This window comes from Grus americana, chromosome 7, assembly GCF_028858705.1.
Source record: "Grus americana isolate bGruAme1 chromosome 7, bGruAme1.mat, whole genome shotgun sequence".
NCBI classification, from domain to species: Eukaryota; Metazoa; Chordata; class Aves; order Gruiformes; family Gruidae; genus Grus; species Grus americana.
In genome coordinates, this window is record NC_072858.1 from 4,836,110 (window position 1) to 4,852,256 (window position 16,147).

The 16,147-nt window shown below is 43.8% G+C and overlaps 1 protein-coding gene across 1 annotated transcript; it reads right to left on the reverse strand.

Moving 5' to 3' along the window:
* Window positions 1-871: 871 nt before the first annotated feature.
* Window positions 872-15,814, reverse strand: GPR26 (G protein-coupled receptor 26). Its single transcript, XM_054832273.1, has 3 exons — window positions 14,982-15,814; window positions 9,284-9,397; window positions 872-1,429 (listed from the first exon to the last, which is right to left on the reverse strand). The coding sequence occupies exons 1-3, from the start codon at window positions 15,647-15,649 to the stop codon at window positions 1,198-1,200; spliced, it is 1,014 nt and encodes a 337-aa protein (XP_054688248.1). The 5' UTR covers window positions 15,650-15,814; the 3' UTR covers window positions 872-1,197.
* Between the last annotated feature and the right edge of the window lie 333 nt (window positions 15,815-16,147).

Here is a 16,147-nt window from a genome sequence, read left to right on the forward strand (position 1 = left end):
TGTAGGATTGTCCTGGCTTTGAAAATTCTACTGGTATTTAGCCCTGTGTTAGCTGCAGGATGAACTGAACGCCTGGTAAATGTTAATAATGTTACTATGCAGATCTGCATTGTAGAGCTCTAAAGATCTATAACGAAACCTCCTGAGGTTTGCACGTTCAGATGTGGATTCAGATTATTGGCTGCACTTTCGTGGTGGGGAGGGGGTTTATTGTTTTTGCTCCACTTGCTTTGGAAATTATACTTTTAAACTCAGTTTTAGACTCATCTTTCCTTTAAGTAACAAACCTATAGGAAAAAATACGATTAATAATAGCTCAGAAAAAGAGATTTTTTTTTTTTTTAATTTTTTTTTCCCCTGGGCATAGGGTCCAGTTCTGCAGCTTTGGGCAAAAACCATCTCTTTATACCTAAGATATACTGGAAGGTAGTCAGGAGGCATCCTGACCTTTCCATCCTGTCTACCTTTTTTTTTTTTTCCCTGAAACTTAATGGGGAAAAAACTAAGGGGATTCTGTGGAAGTTACTTAAAAAACTTAGAGAAGACATGGCTGAATCCAACCTATAGTGTACTTCAAATGTGATTTTTCTCTTCCTTCAGTTCTACAGGATTGTTGAAAAAATATGTATTAGAAGAGGCTGAAAGCTCTGTTGGGCACTGTATGAGTATCTAGGTTAAGATTTTTCTATTAACCTTTTCCTATTACGAGTTTTTCTATATGGGACCTACTCAAGCAACTGGGTTGGGGTTGGTTTTGTAAAGCCAGGCTGGCAGCTCCATCAGAGGGAGCGTTACCTACAGCCAGTGAAAAATACAGCACAAATATTCATGTGCAGCTTTTCAGAATAATCTTATGATGTCACTTGTTTGCTCCCATTACTTTCATGAGTCCTTCTGCTGAGGACTAGCTTTTTACCCAATATGTATGTGTAACTGCTGATGGAAATCAATGGGAGATTTGTATCTGCGAAGCCTGCGGGACCACAGATCAATAGCACTCTTAGTCTGAGGCAGGAGGTACCAAGCAGCCTCCCTTAGGTGTTACATGGGCTACTGGAGGGCCACGGACTGGGCTTCACGCTGTCCATGACCGCCTCCCGAAACCTTGACAGCTCAGGATGGCTACTAGGGATAGGCCAGTTACTTTTGTTTCCCATATATCATTTTATGTGTCTTGAAGGTCCCATACCAGGCTCCTCATTCATTCAGCTGCAATATATTCCGATTGTGCGATTCACTCGTGAGGGCAGAGGAATTGATGGAGCTTCTTTTGAGGATCTTGTTTATGATGTCTTTCCATGTCTTCTTGTACTGATGCCGTAGCAAAGAGTACACAAAAGGGTCTGAAACAACTTTGCTGTAAGCTAAGCACTTGGAAATGATTCCCCAGTGGGAATTGATATGGACCACAGAGGATAATTCAACAAGTCTGTGGAAAGAGGAAGGTTGAAACAGTGAATATTCATGTTAAAAACATGGAGCAACAGCACGACTGTAAGCCAATGACCCCTCTAAAACCCCAATTTATTCCTGGGCAGTTGCAAGGGAAAAAAAAAAAAAAGGGCAAGCCATACTCATGAAAATGTGAGTGTAGTGCTCCCCTTATACATTCCTGAGACTGAAAATGTGAACTTGAGGTCTGTTTCCCAAGGATGGGACTACATAGCTCCTATCAGAATGTCTCGACCACCAAACTTCAAGGCATCCTTGACTCTGGACATTTAGCTGTACATTTACTGAGCCTGGAAGTGGACCTTGGACCTAAAGGCCTCCTAGAAGGCTCTCTTGATCTTTTGCCACAATAAATGTTGAAGAATTTAGTGCAAAATGGAATAGCTCCAGCAGTATGTGAGGCACTATTCAAAAGAGCCTATTTATTTGTTATTGGAATACGCCTTTTGGAGACTAAAAACTGAGTCCAGATCTCTGATGCAGAGCTGGGTTTTGAACTCATCTGGCTTTCTCAGGCCATCAAGATACTTGATAAATGGACCTCTCCTTCTCTAGAGTACTGTAACCTAGTCTTTTTTTTTCTGTCTAGTGAACACTCTGTTTGGAATCATAAATACTTTGAGGTAAGCAGGTCAACACTTCACAGAAAGTTTACTGCTGATGAAAAATATCATGCAGCATCTACTCATAAAATCATTTCCTACATAACCTATCCTCAACCATTACACCTTTAGTCCCTGTGCCAAAACTTATCCATAGGGACAAAGTGTGTTACTTTCCCAAAACTAGGGTTTTCAGTCCTAGTAAGATCTCTCGTTAGAAAGTAAAGTTTCTCATTTGATATTTCGCTTTAAATTCTTTCTTGTTGTGTGTATTTTTCTAGTAGTGTGTGTCATAAAATCATGTTTCTGGCAGCTGAAGTTCATCACAAACTTAATATAACTCTAAAGAGAATAAAGGACTATAATCTTCCTATTGACTTTCACACTTACTGTCACCGTTGAATCCATCATGACAGCAAATTTAACCACAAGTATTGCAAAAAATTATTTCTGCACAGCCTACCATAATTTTCTAAATATCGATGCAAAACCATCTGTTGAGCACTAAAGTTTGAAATCAGGACAGAAAGTGTCATTGCTTGGTCCTATGGGACTCGTATTCCATTACCATTAGCCATCTAAAAAATCCAACATCTAGTCTGAACTCATGATTCTAGGTCCCCTCTGAAGCATCTGAGAAACCACCTCACTGGTGCTATCTAGTTTTTTAGCCAGTCCGGCTCCTAGAGAGAGAGTTTGGTGTGTTTGAACAGTTTGTCTGGGTTGTAGGAGAAGCACGCAAGAAAGGAAAATTCACCATTGAGAGATGGCATAATATATCTTGAATTTAAAAACTAGTCAGTTTAAAGGCCAAACTTATACATTTGCAACAAATTCAGCAAGGAAAAATTTTAAAGTCATTGGGGGAGGGAGGGAGGGAGGGAGAGAAGGAGAGAAGGAAGAGCTTTATATGCTCCTCATATCTACACATAGTTCACTTTGTACTGTGACTGAGAGTATTTCTGACAGTAAAATATTGATAATTCCATAAGGTTTTCTTTCCCTATGTCTTTGAGCAACACCGAAGAGCAGTTCTGTTCAATATGTCTCTACAGCTGTTGAGAAACTCTTGATTTTTCTAGAGGAGGAACAGCTGCTTGTGCTGCTAGAGAGCCCCACTATGCAATGGCAAATAAGATCCTTGCTGAAACAGTCTTCAGCAGCCGGTGCTCTTAAACCTGCCAGGAAAATCCTTCAATTGCTAATGCTTCTTCAGAGAAAGCACCTTTTCTAAGGAGCGTTCTGAACGTGGTTTCTGCGGCAGCAATGACAAAAGTATTGGTACTTCAAGCAGTTTAAAGATGAGGATTATTTTTTTTTCCTCAGTCATTTTATTCTCATTCCATAAACTTTCGCTACATCGTGTTGTTTAAAATAGCACTGGCAGATGGCATGGTCCAGTCATTTGAGCATGAAAGTAGGACTAAGGAGCCTTAATTTGTTACACCACTGACTACAAGCTTCTGTCCTCTCTCTCTGTTTTGGTTTGCCTAGACTGCAGACTCCATGGCAGAAGCTCTGTCCCTTCCTAGATATGTGTGCTGGGCTCAGCACCATGGGTCTGCGGCCAGTGTTGGGCCTTTAGCCACTGTCACGGTCTTGGAAATTCTAATGCTGAGCACAGTTTGTGTGCTTTATGCTCGCAATTTGATTGCTTTGTGTATCACTTCCATCGACACTTCCATTTCATGTCCATTGGAAGTGATATGCACCTGTACGATGATGCTTTCAGGAGTGGTGGCATTGGCTAAAATACTCTTTGGGCTCACGGACGTGTGAGACATTTGAGGTGACCAGGCCATGTTACATGAAAATACTTGGGAATTGCTCTTGCCTCTCCATGGGTGCACTAGGCTCAGCTGGTTACCGTAAGCAACTTTGAGATACCGAAAACCACCATCTGTCCCGTTTCTCTCTCCTTTTGTCTCGATGAAACAAATGTTGTTCTATTAACCTCTCCTTGTAGCTCATGGTTGATATCTTTCTTACAAAGCAGGATCCAAACTCAGACATAATTATCATCTACTCAAGCTGGCGGGGGATCTCATCTGGTGTATTCTCTCTTGTTTAATAAAACGTAGCTTATGACACCCACGTTAATATGCTTTAAGATGAGAATTGCCTATTTGGAAATTAATCACCTACTGAGTCATGTTTACTTTGTAATCTACCATGAGCCATCCTTCTTCTTGTTATTCTCCACTTCGCATATTTGATGCCTTCTTTGCATTTTGAATTTCGTCATGTTGAACTTCATCTGGTTGATTTATTTTTACCAAATGTTTTACAGATGTGAATTTGATTAAGTTTAATTAAATTCAGTGGATGCCTTGAATGGCCAAAATATGACAATTTGTGTCTGAGTCTGTCAATCAGTTCTATGAGATGTTAAAAATCTCCATTTAAAGCACATTAAACAGACACTTCAGGGTTGCAAGACTAGACTTCCTAATTTTACTTTCATCGACTGATCAACTAAAAAGCCTACACTTTTATTGACAGAATGTTAAATATTTTCTTTGATTATGTTCCCTAAGTGTCCTTGATATTTACACATTTTGTAATTCTTGTGTATTGTTTTTTATAGTAAATTACATTTGCAGATATCAAGCAGCAAACACAGAAATGCAGCTAAACCCTAAGCTATGCAATTCCACTTCGTGTACAAACAATTAAATGCCAGTCTTTCGAGGCACATCACATACTTTATTGACTTTGAAAGAGAGTTTTGTTTCTCATTTATGAGGGAAATTATATGCGTAGCTTCAATTTTCATAAAAAGTTTCAGCCAAAAAGAAGACATCTTCAGTGAAGGAGCATTAATATTTCAGTGCTACCTGTAAATTAGATTCTACAGTATCAGCTACATAATTCCCTATCTTGCTTTCATAAGCCACTCTTCTACTGTCTTTTTATTTCAAAGCTATAAGCTGTTTTGCTGTGATACTTTGCTAATACATTAGAAACTTATACTTCTGTAATGTGTGTCATGTCAAATGGCTCTCCAATTATTTTCTTTCTCTTTCAGTAAACAAATGAGAATGCTATGTTGAAGATTGAGACCTTGATCTTTTATGCAGATATTACACACTGAAAACCCTTTGTATACATGTGCAGTTTATCGCTTTAGTAAAATATGTTACTGACCACGTATACATCCAGCTGGAGGCTCCTACAATGGCAACATATCTGTTGTGCATTGCTTAAACCTGAGAACTTTACTGCCCTATGTCTCCATAGCTCTGACTAGATCAAACAAGCTAAAATGTCATCTTGTTCAGGAGTGAAACAAAGCTAGCACTGCATTTTGGAGCTGGTAGGTGATAAGTTCTCACAAGAATAATTTCAGTCCTTTCCCCAACAATTTGGATCAGCTCTTTGAGCTTGCATTCCTGACATTTCTGTTTGTGTCTAATTCTGATTTTTTTTTTCCCCCACACAAGTCCCATAGTACCAGAATTAGGCCTTACTTGTTTCTTTTGTGTTAATGATATGAATAAGCTGACCATGACTTTTACATTGATGTTGATTTTACCTTATTTTCACTTTATTGCTTGGTAGACTGAATCTTTTGTATGCTGCCTTGCTGGTGGAAAAGCCCTGTTTTAATTGTTGCTTCTTGATACAGAGCTGACATTGCACTGATTGTTAGCCGACTTACCCTCAGCCAGTTTTGTCTCTTAGGTGGCACATATATTACAACTGGCCAGCTTCTGTAAAGAAGCAGACTTTTGGACTCTTGTAGCTAATCTTGCAAACCTCTTGTAGCAAACCATTGCTTTTAGCTTTTGCTTTTCCCCAGAGCTGCAGGAACCACCTGTCAGCACAGAGACATGAGGGCAGCAAGGCAGCACAGAGATACGAAGATAGCAAGCAGCACTGTCCAGCTTGTACCAAAAGATTTTTTTCTATCCAGGAGGAAAATATCTCTACCTCACATCAGCTGAGGCTTTTGATGAAGTCTAGAAGGCCACTCTCTTTGAAGATGTCAACCTAAGATTGCATAGGAAAACGATGCATTTATGTGCACAGACAGGCAAGAACTTAAGTTGCAGAGGAATTCTCAACTTGCTTGTCTACCTGAGCAGGATCTGCACGCAGAGGACAGGCAACTACTTTAAAAACACTGTTTGTTTACCCCTTGTCCCCCAGAGATGATACAAGAGAATTTTAATCTTCTGCCTGTTCCACCATCCTCCTCTGTAACCTGAGGGCTTGGGGCTATGAACTTCTTTCTGATATTACTTCAGGATTTTTAATTTAAAGCCAATTTCCTCACACACTGACAGCACTTATTAACTTACATGAGCAAAGTTCTGTATTTCAGTATGAAATGCCTGGAGTTGGAAATTAATATTAGAAATTGGTATGACTTATTTTAATTTTTCTTATGAAAAAGCTCCTTGGAGAAAATAGGGTTTGAACAATGTTATTTAATCGCATAATGATAAATATAGCAAAAGAAGAGATGTGTACTAACAGCATTTTTACAAACCAAGAAACAAGCTATGCCTAGAAACAAATAATATGGGGTAATACCTCTGTCACACTGGTACAGTGGAAAAGAATCAAGAAGAATTGGATTCTACTGATATACTACTTAAGGTCAGCCACTGAACTATTAGAAGGGTGTTTTCTTGATAAAAGAGGTGCCTAATCTGATTTTCATTTTAATGTAATCTGAAAAACTCTGGTTTACCCAGAGAAGAATTGACCTGGCTGGGGTTACAAGCACAACTCCTTTGCTGGTTCATGGAATTGCTAGAGACAGCGATTTGGTTTTGGTGTGGAAGCAGAGCGATATTGTTATAGTAAAGCCTTGTGATTTGCTGCTTTCAGGCCTCCGTTCGTGAAGTACTTAGAGCTGGCTGTCCAAACGAGAGGCTGAGCTGTACACTTCATCGCCTATCTTCTGTTCGCCGCCTTCAAAAGTGATTGATTGCCTCTGTCTCGTGAATGCAAAGCGATGGACGTAGTCCAGAAGATAATACTTCCTTACATAATAAAGCTCAAAAACCTCCTACTCCCCTTGACTTCGACACCCTCGGCCATACGTGTGAGGCACAGGAAAGCACAGCAATGCACGGCATCGAATACCTGTCCGTGCGGTGCAGGGTCCAGCGAGGTCTGGGTGGGGGGATTCAAGTAGCTAAAGAGGGAATTCTTTTTCTTTGGAGAAAAGGCGGCTCCAGGGAGATCTAATTGCGCCTTACCAGTACCTGAAGGGGCCTACAGGAAAGATGGTGAGGGACTGTTTATCAGGGAGTGACAGGACAAGGGGAATGGCCTCAAGCTGAAGGAGGGGAGATTTAGATGAGATGTGAGGCAGAAATCCTTCCCTGTGAGGGTGCTGAGGCCCTGGCACAGGTTGCCCAGAGAAGCTGTGGCTGCCCCTGGCTCCCTGGCAGTGTTCAAGGCCAGGCTGGATGGGGCTTTGGGCAACCTGGGCTAGTGGAGGGTGTCCCTGCCCATGGCAGGGGGCTGGGACTGGATGGGCTGTGAGGTCCCTTCCAACCCAAACCAGGCTGTGATTCTATGATTCTATGAATTCCCTGTAGCCTGTTGTGCAGTGATCCCCCTGGGCATGCCAGACCTGAAAAGGCCAGGAAAGGGATAGACTTCACCCCACCTGGCATGCCTGGCCAGTGCCCAACCCTTTGAGCATTCTTCATGCACTCAAGACCCTACGTCTTGACTCTTCTCACAGTCGCTCTCTGTGCCAAAGCTCTTGGTCCTCAGCAGGCTGAAGACCCAAGGGAACATTTCAGTGATCCTTGTGTGGACTAAAGGGAGGAGGGTTCGGATTTTTTCTAACCCCTCTTCTGGATCTTAGGGCTACTGGGACACAGATTAGGATGCCCCAGAGTTAAGAGGTGGTGGGGAGGTGGCACCTGAATGCTGGCCTGAGATGCCAATAGAGAGGCACAGAAATACTTCTGACAGTCCCGGTTAGAGCGCTCGGCGTCACTCAGGATGCAGCCGCAAGCTATTCTGTGACTGCGACGATTTTCATTAAGTTCAGAGACCCAACATAAAATGAAATTTAACCATTTTTGGTGAGACAAATACTCCAATATCTTACAGCCTGAGAATTAAGGCTCAATGCCATTATAATAAATCCTTTTATACCCTTTTAAAGTGTGTGGCAAGGAGTGTCTTCTTGTGACTAGTAAGCGAAAGCGAAGGTAAATATAGTAACACTGTTACGAATTTATTTGCAACATTGTTACAAATAAACAGCATGAATCAATTAGCTGTTATTATCACCAACATAAAACCAATGTGACATGCAGGTTTCCGTTTTTACCAAGAGACTACAAGACCTTCTTGTGAATTGTTTTGTTAGAAATAGAAATTCAAGACATCCTACTGAACTGGAAAAACTTTGGGCTGGCTACATGCCTGCTTATACTGAGTCTTAATTCAGCTTTTTCAATGATTTTTTATGATGGATCTGAGTTTGACTGAAGGTTAGTTGTTTTTTGGGGTTTTTTTCCTCTGGTCTGCACAGCAGCATTTCAGTTTTTCCAGAGGCTTAATAATGAATGCAAGTTGTAAATTTCCTTCAACAACTAGGTAACACTTTTCTGGATATACTGACTTTCTAATACTTTATGTTTCATTGGAGTAATTTTGTGTTTCCCATAGGAGCCATTTCCAAAGATAAGCTGGTAGATAGATAAGGACATCTGACCATAAATCACAAGGATTTTTTTCAGCTATGAGCCTGAACAGCTCTGGTATTTGATGTTTATGACTAATAAACTCTATCCTGTCAAACAAAACTATCATTTACGTTTGCGCACCATGTTCTCACATCAAGTGGATCATGTTTGGCCAGATTTTTATGACCTGACCTATTCAGAGAAGTGTCTTCCCCTGCAGATCACCCCCAGAACCAGGGAGGCAATCTGAGGAGTAGGTGAAAAAAGTGACCTGAAAGTCTGCAAAGTCCTGTGGACTGACTTCCTAAATCATCCTCACGCGACCAACATATCGACTGGGCTGACCGAACAGAGTTTGACCCACAGACTCCATCAGGATTGTGTGAGTGCTGTGCCATTTTATAGTTTCGTTAGCTCAGTAAATGCAGTAGCTGTCAGAGGAGTGGAAACATTGCACAAAATTTTCACAGGAGACCTGAATCATTTTCTGGTTCAGAGTGCCCTACTTCTCTGAGTAAAGAGCGCATCTCAGTAGTCTTTCCCAGTATGTAGGTTCACACTTACCTTGTAATTACATAAGGTGCAAAACAAAGTATGAAAGTACCAATAAAGGTACTTATTTTCTTTGTTGCTCGCTGCCTCCGTCTCTTTTGTTCTTCTAGACAACGCTCTCTTACGCTGTGTGACATTCAACACAAACAAGAACATGAATCATAACGTCAGGTAGCAGATTTTAATGGCTTTACTTATGGAATGATGGCAATCAATCGTTCCACTAAGTGTTGTATTCGCATAAGCCAATACCAGGTGCGCTGCATTTATAGGGGACAATACCAAGTATTAATGCATTGCATGATCATCTCACCCTCCAGAAACAATTACTGAGAAATACACGATAATATATTTATATGCACGTGCCCCCATTATATCGATTTATATATAGTCAAATTCATGGAATTCAGCCTTGAATTCAGTTGCAGCTCTTTTTTGAATTACTGTAAGCTGTATTTGCAGACCTGAGTTTGCCTCATGATATTCAGAGATGCAGCAAATATCCAGAGTGGGGTAGGCAGCATGCTCCTGCCCTAGAAACAGCAATTCCAACACCACTATCTTAGATAGGAGAAACTTCCCAGCAAGATAAGCAATTAAACACAATAAAATCATAATGAGGGGGGGTGGGGGGGAACGTGCTCTGAACGTTCAGCCCAACGTTGGAGCAATCACGATACCCCACAGCTGTGAACCGTGTGGCCATAAATCTTTCGGCAGCCTGTGCAGCTTTGCACAGCCCCTGTGCTGAACGCTCTGCAAAGCCGGGAATTGTGTAACAAATCCACAGCGCTGTGATGCTCTGACTCCTCACCTCAAACCAGACTTGTTCCCGACTAAGCAGATCCAAATTAGTCACACCCTGGTGTTGTTCCTACTTGTGACATTTTAGGACAAGAGATTCTCCTTTGAGTTTCCCAGTGGTGGTCTCACCATGACAGAACTGCTTAAGACCTTTGGTGTGCCAGCAAGGTGATGGGAGCACGGGGCTGAGACCACGCTTCCACTGCAGGAAATCCCCTTTGAAATCAGCACGTTTGCTTGCCAAAGGAGTGATCACATAAAAAAACCATCCTCCTTCTCTACCCGCTTGTGTAACTCCTGTGCTGGCTGTGTGTTTTGAGGGAAGCGGATGGGTTACTGTCTTCTCCAGGCAGGTAGGTTGGATGGGCAGCACTAGTTGTATCTCCCAGGGCCACCTGTACCTGAACTAGTCCCTTTGGGAAAGAGAAAAACCAGCACCAGACAGTACTCCTGAAATCCTTCTCTACGCACATAGCAGCACTGCTACGAGTCGACTCAATGCCCAGGTCTCGTGGTAAAGCAATCGCATGTCTCGGGCAAGCCGAATGGTCTGGCCCGTGTGCTGCATTTTGTAACTGCTTGGCATTGGTGTCTCTGGTTTTATTGTAAATTTGTAATTGGTGGCTCACTATCAGGTTCCACACTCACATATGTCAATGGCTGCAAGGTTTATGGCCATACCCTTATGCTGTTTGCTGTACCTGCAAATGTTTGATCATCATCTAAACACGTTATGTCCCGGGGATCTCAGCGTGCTTTGATGATCCATGTGGCAGTGAGTTCTTATGTCCCCTTTTGGTTGTGTTAAAGAAAATGTGTTTTCTTAGATGTTTTACATATGGTCTTACATTGCCAGTCCCAAGAGCAACTACGATGGATGGCAAAATGAACAAAATACTGGAGGAGAAGGTTTTCCTGCTTGAAATAACAAATCATCTCACTCTTAAAGAATATGCCTAAGTAGAATGAAAATACATCTAAAAGTGTTACATGTTCTATGTCTGAGTTATTTGCAGCGAGAAATGACAGCTGAGAAGGAAAAAAATATCCACCTTTTCAAGGCAACCTATGTGCTTTCAGTTCTGCAAAAGCTGGAGAACTTGGAGTAATTTTAGGTGCAGACAGATGATCTTAGAGGTTCGACAGCTTCGCTTAAGACCTGCGTTATTAAATTCATAGTATCCCAGGCACACAGCGATCTAGGAAGAGAAATCTCCAAAGTAGGTTCAATTTGGGTGCTGTGAAGGTGTAGAGGGTGCTGTATTTTTTGCTCTAACTGTTTCCCCAGGTATATCTTTTCCTTACTGGCACATACAAAGCTGTCTTTGACTCCTGGAGCTCACACATGACTTGAAAAGTCCTGATAGACTTCAACCAATTTTTTTTTTTCAGCCTTTCCAGATGTAGCTAATAAATACCACATCACAGACGAAGGTATTTTATCTCATTCCTTCATGTAGACAATGTATACAGATGGCTATGTTGCTTTTGCACACATTTTTATGCACTAAGATAAGAACACGTATGCAAGGTCCAGTAGTGACACTAGTAATAGAACTGGATTATTGACTAAGCTTTCATTTCAAGATTTTGATATCCTGGAAAATCTGAGATATATCCCTTTGAAGGTTTGGTATTTTAAACAAAGTTTATAAGATACTGGACCTTAAAATCTGTAAAGCTGGATACACCAAAAAGATAGTATAAATAATTTGGGTGAAGAAATGCATGGGTTAAGCACTTAAGTGAAGTCTTGCCCAAACTTCTCACAATACCTACGATATCTTTTTCTTAAGAACAAAGTCAAGAAAAAGCAGTATCCAGTAAAAATACCTAAGCTAACTTGAAAGGACACGTGCCCCAAACATTCACACAATTTTGTGTGGTATTTAGAGGCTTCCTTTGTACTTGTCTCGCACGATCTTCAGAAGATCACTCGTGTCTTTCCAAGTCACAGGTAATAAAGCCATCTATCACAATGCCTGGCGCTGGACCTGCTTGCGGGTGGATTCTGAGTCATAGGAAGCAGAAAATTGTCCGCACACATTTCTCAGCAATGAAACTAGACCGTGCAAAAAAGCCAGAGAAGTCAGGGTACTCTAAGGTGGGATTACAGGCTTCTCCCAGCACCCATGTCTATGCTGTTAGGTGCTATAGTAAACACTGAAATTGCCCATATGGATAGCACTTACATAATTCAAATGATGCCTTTGTTATGTCAGAGCTTAATGAACGTCACTGACTGCTCCAGGAGAACCGCAGCCTTTCTGCAGCTCTCACGGTAGAGGAGGCAATCCGAGGTCTAACCCTTGCAGCGGTGATAGCTGTCACCGGTTAAGGCAGCACTACCATAGGCTAAACCAGCCACCGCTTCTGTAGTCTGGAAAAGAAGCTCAAACTCTCCTTTCTTAGAGAGAGGGATTAGAATAACCTGATGCAAGAGATAAATAATGGTTGGCAATACGAGTTACTCGCAGCAAAGTGCCTGTGCAACTGTGTCTCCTCTGAAGAACGGAGGTATCATTCCCACAGCCCCATTGAATCCATCCCTCAGTGAGGTGATTACAAAATGCAGAGACACCCTCAAATTAACCTAGACCGGAAAAAATGCAGAGGAGGAGAAATACCATGGAGATTTTTGCCCTTTTTCTAAACTTTCCTGTGCAGTCCAGGCATACTTTAAGCATTAGGCATCACAATCGCTATTCCAAATAGCCCCAGTGGGTCGATGGCACTGCCCTGGGAGTAACCGCTGTATCTCATAGCGCGTGCGGGAGCTGAGACCAGTTGAGGCACAGTTTAGCAACCAGACAGCATGTAGGGCAGAAGGGTGTTTTTTCCTCTCTGTGACTTGGGGGATAAGGGAAGATTTATACATGTGTTTCTCAGGAACAGGACTTGCCTGAAGTTCTGCTCCGCATTCTTGGTCAAGAGACAGATCAAACAGCTTAACTGGAGAATTTTGAGCAAATGTTTCTGTTCCTCTAAGACTGTGCTGTCCTGCCCTGATCCTTTCAGACTGATTTGCCTTAGGCTTAGGAATCCCCAAAATATGACCTTTTTTTGAGGACAGCCGCAGCTTTCAGTCCTGCAGCTCTGCTCCTGGCTGGCTGCAAAGGGAGGGAGCTGGTGTTCCCCTCCAGCTTGCAGAGCAAAGGACAGCAAGGGGGGTCAGGTGGGATGTCTGGCGTGGGACTGCCCTCTTCGGCTGCTCTCAGCTTTCCTCTCCTCCAGGCAGACTTCTTCCCCTGTATCAGACGCCTCCCTGCGCTGCCAGCTGACAGCATTTTTCTGAAAGACATTTCCCTTCCCTTCAGTCTCTGACAAAGACAGTGTGAACCTTAAGATCCCGTCTCTGACTCTCTCCCAAGCAGCACACGCATCCCTCACAGCCGCTCTGTCGCCCTACCTAGCCAAACCATTTTCTCCCTTTTTTCCAGGCAAATACGTGAGACCCTTTCCTTTCCAGTCACCCGCTCCTAAGACATGCTAGTTCCCCTGAGCAAACGGGGCTGATTTCTTTGCACACTGCGACCAGTGCCCCTGGTTTTCCCTTCCCAGAGCTCACTCATTGACTCTGCCACCCCGTCCCAGTCCTACCTGGGTCTTAGCCCGATCTGCCCCAGCTCTTCACAGCCTCTCAGCCCTCAGCCAGGACAGGCTGATCCATCAGCCACCCTGTCCTGCTCCATCCTGGCTCAGCTGTGCAGGTTCACTTCTCAAATCCCCGTTTCCCGGGGCAGATCACTCTGGCTTGTCCTGCGGCTCCCTTCTCACCAGCCCGGTCCCACATCCTTCCAAACGTGCCTGTTTTGGTCCTCTCCATTGTCTCCTCTCTGCTTCTCATGGGCAGAGCCATCACATACTCACAGCACACACCGACTTCCTCCTCCCCCGTGCACGGGGCACCTTCCCCAGCTCCTCGCCAGGATCGCTGCCTGCCCAGCACCACCCCTGGGCTTCCATCCAGCAAGGCTTTCTCTCCTTCAGCTTTACCACTACGCACCCCTTACTGACCCAGGGAAAACTGTCTCTCCCACCTTCCCTCCTCCAGCCAAATCCACATCCCTTCCAGATCCAGACATAGCCTATTCACGCAGGATTTATAGTTTGTGTACGATGCCTGACGGGACTCTGTTGCAGAGAATCCCAGCACACATTCATGCCCGTTTGCTGCTTGCCTTCAAGCCCATTATCCTCCCAGCCCTTGCAGACTTTTCTCCTCCTGTGTTTAGGCACAAGGGGCTTGCTTAAAGACTTTCATTTGAAATGAACTTTATACATCCCTTGCTTGTCATATTAGCATCGCTACTGAAGTCTCTCTCACTTGGATTTAAGTACAGGCATTCAAGCGTATGCATTTTGCAGATGTTATTCCCTTACAATTCTGCCTTCAGGAAAGATAAATTTACAGAGAGCAGCGCAATAGGGAAACTGCCGGGCAAAGGAGCCACGCGCAGCACCCGGCTTCCCTTCTGAACTCCGACCGAAGGGACATGTGCAGCCTCAGCCTGCTCCTTCTCAGGGATCCAGCAATGTTTTGGGCTGACCATGCCAAAAAATGCAAATCTATCGACCACTAATCCACCTTCAGAGACAAAGGGCAGTGATCTGATCGCTATCTCCAAGGGAAGTGCATGCTCAGCCAAAACTGCCTGTTTCTTTGCTCTCCCTCCCGAAACAAGCCCTTAAGCATAACAAAAAAGAGTTGCTTCTACAACCAGAAAAAGAAACACAAGGACCAAGAAACATGCAGAATAGAAACTGGCAAGAAAGATGCTTGTTTTCTCCCCCTCCCCATGCCCTGTTGTGATACAGATCAAACTGTATTTAACGTTACATTGAACCCCAGCCTCGCTTCCTCTGCAGTGAATAGTCTCACTTGCTGAACACACGAGCACCTTACCTGGGATGGATGTCCACAAGCAGCACCAGGGTCTGCATAGTGATCACGTCAATCCGCTTACAGTGAAACCGTGCCACCTTCAGCACTTTTAGATATGTGAAACACAGGACTATAAGGGAGAGGAGGAAGCTGAGGGTGTGAAAGACCCCAGTGAAAATCACAAACTGTGTCCTATCCTCTGGTCTCTTGTTGTACAGGGTGCAGGAGGCATAGAGGTGATGGAAACCCACCCAGGAGAGAGAAGCTGCCACTATCGGGAACGACACCGAGTGTAACCACGTGTAGCTCAGTATGAGAGCAGCATCTCTGTACCTCATTTTGGAGTGATAACTTAGAGGGAAGACCACAGCAATCCACCTGTCAATGCTCAAAGCTGCCATGCTCAACATGGAGTTCGTGGTGAGAAAAGTCTCCAGGAAGCCCACAATGTGGCAGATCTGATCTCCTCCTGGTTGGCTCTTGAAAATGATCCCAGCCAAGGTCAGGGGCATGTTCGAAACAGTCATCAACAGGTTGCAGAAGGTGAGGTTGAGGATGAACAATCCCGGGACCTGCTTGCGGATGTCGGCGCTGTACAGGAAGCACATCAGCACCAGCACGTTGGCCAGCAGGGCCACGAGCATCAGCACCACCACCACGAAAGCCAGGATCACCTCCCAGATGCTCATGGTGCGTCCAGTCACAGGAGGGACATCTCCGAAACTGTGCCGCGCCGGCACCCGGGGAACATGGTGCGAGGCGCGCTCACCTCACCCTCCTCCCCAGCCTGCTCGCACTCTTGCATGCTCTCCGTATTTTTAGAAGAGCTGCAGTTTTTTTCTCCAACCTCCCCCTCCTCGCTGCTCCTTTCCACGTCAACGCTTTCCGAGACGTGCACAAAAGCACTGGGAATGCCCATCAAACTGCAAGGAGGGCTTAAAAAATATCAGCAGGACTGAACCACTGTCTCCATTCGGTCCATTCGAAGGAGAGCAGGTTATTCTGAGAAACTGCTCTCCTGAGATCCCTAATTATCAGCCCAAAGCTTGCAAGCAATTCACCGAGTGAATTGTGCTCTCTTTCTCTCTTGCTTTCTGTCTCTCTCTCTCTCCTGCTCTTTCTCTCCCCTCCCCTCTCCTCCAACCCTCACTCCCTTCCAGGCTGAATGTAACCTGCTTTTTATGATC